The following is a 5,324-nucleotide window of genomic DNA, read 5'->3' on the forward strand; positions in this document are numbered from 1 at the left end:
TGACTGTTGAAGTATTATTGGTGAAATCTGGAGTTAATTCTTTTCTTCACTTTTTAAATTGATCGGAGTTCAGATATAGCACTATATTTGAAGAATAATAATAAAGTTCTGTCTGAATGGGCCTTTCCTGAAAATAAGACAAATGTGATAGCAATCCTGTTCTTTCTGGGTCCGTGTATGTACTAAATATAAATATTTTCATTCTGTTAGTAGTATAGCAGACAAAAGCTTGATACTATTTCAGTTGTCTTGTGTTTCTTGTAAACAGAAAGTGTCTGTTTTGAATTCCTTGAACTTGAAAGTTCTGCTGTGTGAACAGTATCTAGAAAGATGTGGGTTGTGTCATAAAAATATTGTCATAAAAATAGTAAGAATAACAGAATGGTGTCTTCAGTTATCTCATAATCTTCCTTTCATGACAATAAAATTTTACAGAGTAATGACACCGTGATAGTTTTGTTAGGAAGATCCTGGGAAAAGGTGGTCTAGAATCTGCAGAAACTTTTAAGGTTCTCCTCTGTGGAAATACAGGGCTTGTATTAAATTCATTTTTAAAAGCAAGCAGTCATTACCACATTGTTCCTGAGACTTAGCAGCTGGTGTTATATGAAAATGTATTTTGTATGGAAGAGAAAAGAAAGGATTAAACATTGTGGTTACTTCACTATTAAATGACCAGGCATATACACCGAATTCTAGAATACTTGTTCAGAGGTAGTTATTTACATACACACAAAGGGGTTTTTGTTAAACAAACATGCTGTCTTGAATTCAGATAGCGATTCTACCTGAAGAAACCAAGAAACCAGCAAGTAAGTGAGGCTCAGCGGGCTCTCTTTCAAACTTATTTAGCATTGCTCAAAAGTTAATTGCAACATCCAATATTTTGGAATACCACTATTTACCCTACATGTGTTGGAGACATCTTAAAGGGCATGATGCTGAGGAGTGAATAACTACTGCATTTATAGCAGTATGTCAGCTTTTTTTTTTTTTCCAGTGCTCATAACAAGATAGAATTTAATTTTGGAATATTGATTGGGGGGGGGGGTATTGTCTTTGACCAGAAAGAGGGAAGCTGAAGCTTTCCTATGAGTAGGGGTGATTTTTCCTTTTTGGAGTGGGCAAAAGCTTTTTTCCTCTTTTCTTCACTCCCGACTTCGGGAAAATTCAAATTTGCATTCATACTTCATGGCTTAACTTATTTTTTACTTTTTGGAAAGACTTGAAACTTTTCTTTTTAATGTTGTAGCTATTTTCTTGCACTATGAAACTGCCAGTCACGATTTCTACCACTTCATCAGTTTACAGAATTTGCGAGGTATCAGAATAGTCATGCTTGGAGCAGCTGGATTTCAGATTCTGGTTGTTTCAGCCAATAGTTGTATTTAACAGCCAAAACAGCTGCAGTGGATTGTTTTTTTTCTCCTCCTATTTAAATAAGGTCATTCTCCTTTTCTTTCTGAAAGAACTACAGCTTTGCACAACAAAATGCAGCATTTTCAAACTTACAGACCAAAACCAAAAACCCAACTAATTTCCCTAAATGCTATCTGTAACTTAAGGGATTACTAAGCACTTTATTAATATATCTGGTGGTTTCTTTTCTTTTTTTTACCTTTTCCCAGCATTCTTTTTTTCAGCGCAGGGCAGAGGTGAAGAATGCAAACCTTGAACCATTGTCAGAAAGTTCATGCTATTGTCTGACTTTATAAAACAATTAGTGGATAAAGGTTTTTCTCCCATTCCTATTTCACCATCACCTACCATAAAAGGATCTGTGCAAACTTTGATCCCATGCTTGACATCCACATTATAAACAGCCAGATTCCTTTTTATACCTATTGAAAGTTTACCTTTTTTCCCTGTTTGTTGATCTTAAATGCTTTTCCATCCATCCACAGACTTTCCAGTTGTATGCTGTACATACGAAACATAAAACTAGACCTAAGTGACACCGAGATACATACTTCCATCCACTTTTGAATTGCCTTGGTTATAACACAAATTTTGTTTTCTGTTCACCAGAATGTTATGGAACAGTTCAATCCAGGACTGAGGAATTTAATAAATCTGGGGAAGAATTATGAAAAAGCTGTTAATGGTAAGTCTTCTAGGTGCTAACTTTAGAAAGAATGTTTAATTTTCATTTGAACATACATATTGGATATGAGGGTTGTGTACAAGCTTAACTTCTGAGTTAAGCTTTGGATCTGTTTAAGGAAACAAACAAACAAAAAAAGCGCAAACACCCAAACGTATGTACCTTCTCCCCTTTTGTGTGTTTTTGGGGGTTTTGTTTGTTTGGTTTTTACTGTCCTGTGGAACTTGCACCCCAAACACTTAGGCACAGAGCTACTGCAAAATAAACTGAACATAAAGTGTAAATAACCTGCATTAGTATAATAATATAAATTAAAAAAAAAACCAATTATGTAAAGTAATGTTGGGGTTCCCCTCCCCCCCCGCAAGTATCTTCCAAAGATATTTCACATTCTTAGATCTGTTCCCTGCTCACCTATACCCATCACTACCTAAGTAACTCTGTGAACAGAACAACTTAAATGAGTAAGAGTTGCAGGAGTGGATTAATTTTTTTTTTCTTATCTATAGTAAACCTGATGATATCTTTTTAATGGAGTCAAAATCAGAATGAATAAATTTGAATCTAAGGACTCAGTCTCTCAGTCTTTTTATTATGTGGTTGCTTACTTCCATTATTGATTTCACAGAAACTACCTACAAATGGGTTTCCAAGACTGGGCTCTACATTCCCAAAGCGTATATTGTAGGACCTGTTACAGCTTGCTCCGTTTCACCTATGAAGACCTGTTGAGCTGCTTGATACCATATTAAAGCAATGTAAAATCACTTTTAATTTTGCCTCATTCAAGTCTGTGGCATATCTTTCCCCTACTTGTAATCTAGTACTCTGAGAAATGCGATACTGCAGAAGTAGTGCATAGCCAAATAGACACTGAAATCTCTCTTCATGCAAATTTCAGACCAGGCTTGAGAAAAAGATAAAACCAAAGCCTGCTGGAGATGAAAATAGGGGAATGTTGACTTGTTTGCAGCAGTGATGCCTAACCTGATGGATCAACGTTGTGGCTACCTAATACCTGACCATAGGTATTACAGGTAGTACTAGAAGTAACAACTACTGTTTTCATGTTTGGCTGAAAGATTTTTGAACCAGTTTCTGAGGGTTCTGCTTTCCACCTACTTTACTGTTGATACGTTACATTGTGCCTCTTCTCCTTTAATTCAATTTGTCATCAGTAACTCACAATATAACTGTGCACAGCAGCACTGGAGAGGCTGATAGGTATGGTGTTCTAGCAAGTTTGCCTTTTAAGACTGGCTGATAAAGCGTATCTAGCATGAATGCTTAATTCCAAATGAATAAATGTTTACAATGTTGCAACAACTGTCGAGAAATGACATTAAAGTCATCTTTGGTCTCTCATAAATTGCTAATCTTTCTCTGTAAGTTCAGAGTGATATAAATAGGTCTGTAACAAGGAGTAAATACTCTGTTGCTAAACAAATCTTTTGCAGCTTTCCAAACAAGTCAGAGTAGGCTGACAAAGAACATAAAACTTTTAAGAACTTCTGATAGGTTTATAATGTATTTTTATACATTTTGAGGCCCGAACTCCTTTTCTGCAGAACTAGCTGACTAGCCACGGTACTGGTGAAGAGACTATACAAGTGGAGATCTTGATTAAGCTTGGTTAGCACAGGAGAAATTACAGATTTTCTTCCTTTTTTAGAGCCTGTGTTAGGATAAAAGGTTGACTTGGGGCTATCTTGAGAAAACATTAGAGTTGGAATGGCAATAAATCTTTGCGTACGGGTGGTGTGCTGCCTCATCAGTAGCACCATAGAATACTTCTGTTCAGAAAGTTTGAATATAGAGAGCACCTGTGAGACACAGCTTAGGCAGAAATTGCTCGTCTAATGCAACAGAGCCTCAAAAAGAATCCTTGTTCCATTTGGAAGAGTTTCGGGCTTCTCAGTGAACATACTGTTAGGTAACCAAAGATGTCACCTTTGCTAGTAATAACTATAAAATACAGGCCTAAAATACGATCGTTGGCAATTCCTAATGATATTCCTCTCAGAAAAAAAGTATTCTAAAGTTAACAGTGAGAGTCTGCTTGCTTTTAGGTTAAAAATGTACTGCTACAAAGAAATATGAAGACTTACTTCAATAAGTATTTTTCACTGCCTTGTACAAGAAAAACTTCCCAGTTTGTCCCTGTTATTTCTTTTCGTTGTGTGCAGGTCCATTCTAGATACTGTGAAGGTGCAAGGCAACCATTGCGTGGTGTAGATATACTACATACATAATCTCTTTCTCACTACTGGCCTCCCTGCAGTTTGAATCTTGATGTTTCCGTGTTCATTCTAGCAAGACTGGCTTTGCTGTTTAAATCAGCTATAACCAGGAAATGATTAACTGAGAATAACTGAAACCTCAGTGATGTATATTAAGATTTTATTGGTTCCAGTAAAACTGGAATTGAACTATAAACAATAAAGGGGGGGGGGAAGGAAGATGAGCATCCAGGTATTAACTAGGGTCTGTCTTTTTGGTCAGGAATGTTAAACCTTCAGGTTTCTTCCTAAACTGTATTTGCACCTGTTGCCTGACGTTTTTATTGCTTCAAGTGCTTGGAATACAGATTTCTCTGCTATCCTGAGTTCAGTGACAAAAGTAGGCACTTTTCTGGAGTGTCAACACTGCAGAACTTGTATATATCAATGCTGATTTTCTGTATCTGTCCAAGAAACCAGAGATCTTCCAACATTTAAGCTCACTGAGTTGCTGAACAATGTAACTTATAATAATCTCAGGAACATTGATGGTACGTTGAAAATTGAGAAAAGAACGCCAAGTGGGTTATCTCCATAACGTTAATATCATCTGTCAGAGGCTTAATTTTTGAAGTTTTAGCAATTAAGGCCTAAAATTTCTGTGAAATGGAAAATTTGGTGTGTATATGTAGGATCCTCAGGTTTCAATGTATGGGTTTGAATTTCAACAAAATTTCATAGCATCATAGATTCATGAAAATGGAAAATACGTTGGGGTTTTCTAACACTTTTTTTTTTCCCCCCCCTCTCCCCTCCCCAAGCTATGGTAGTGGCTGGAAGAGCATATTATGATAGCCTTGCAAAGATTGGGGATATATCAGCTGATTCTCCAGTTTCTAAGGAATTAGGTAAGTGAAATCTCATTTTTTAAAATTACTTCAAAATATAAACTTTATTTTTGTTTTCCTGCTGGCAGTTCACAGAACTAATGTGAAGTAGGG

General features: G+C 36.3%; 1 protein-coding gene across 1 annotated transcript in view; it reads left to right on the forward strand.

Moving 5' to 3' along the window:
- Positions 1–2,032: 2,032 nt before the first annotated feature.
- Positions 2,033–5,324, forward strand: part of BAIAP2L1 (BAI1-associated protein 2-like 1) — a 29,326-nt gene continuing 26,034 nt past the window's right edge. The window contains exons 1-2 of the mRNA XM_009885851.1: positions 2,033–2,104; positions 5,145–5,231. Coding sequence (XP_009884153.1) covers positions 2,035–2,104; positions 5,145–5,231 — 157 coding nt within the window. The 5' untranslated portion in view covers positions 2,033–2,034. The remainder of the gene's footprint in view (positions 2,105–5,144; positions 5,232–5,324) is intronic.

This window comes from Charadrius vociferus, unplaced genomic scaffold, assembly GCF_000708025.1.
Source record: "Charadrius vociferus isolate BGI_N301 unplaced genomic scaffold, ASM70802v2 scaffold430, whole genome shotgun sequence".
In the NCBI taxonomy this organism is placed as follows: domain Eukaryota; kingdom Metazoa; phylum Chordata; class Aves; order Charadriiformes; family Charadriidae; genus Charadrius; species Charadrius vociferus.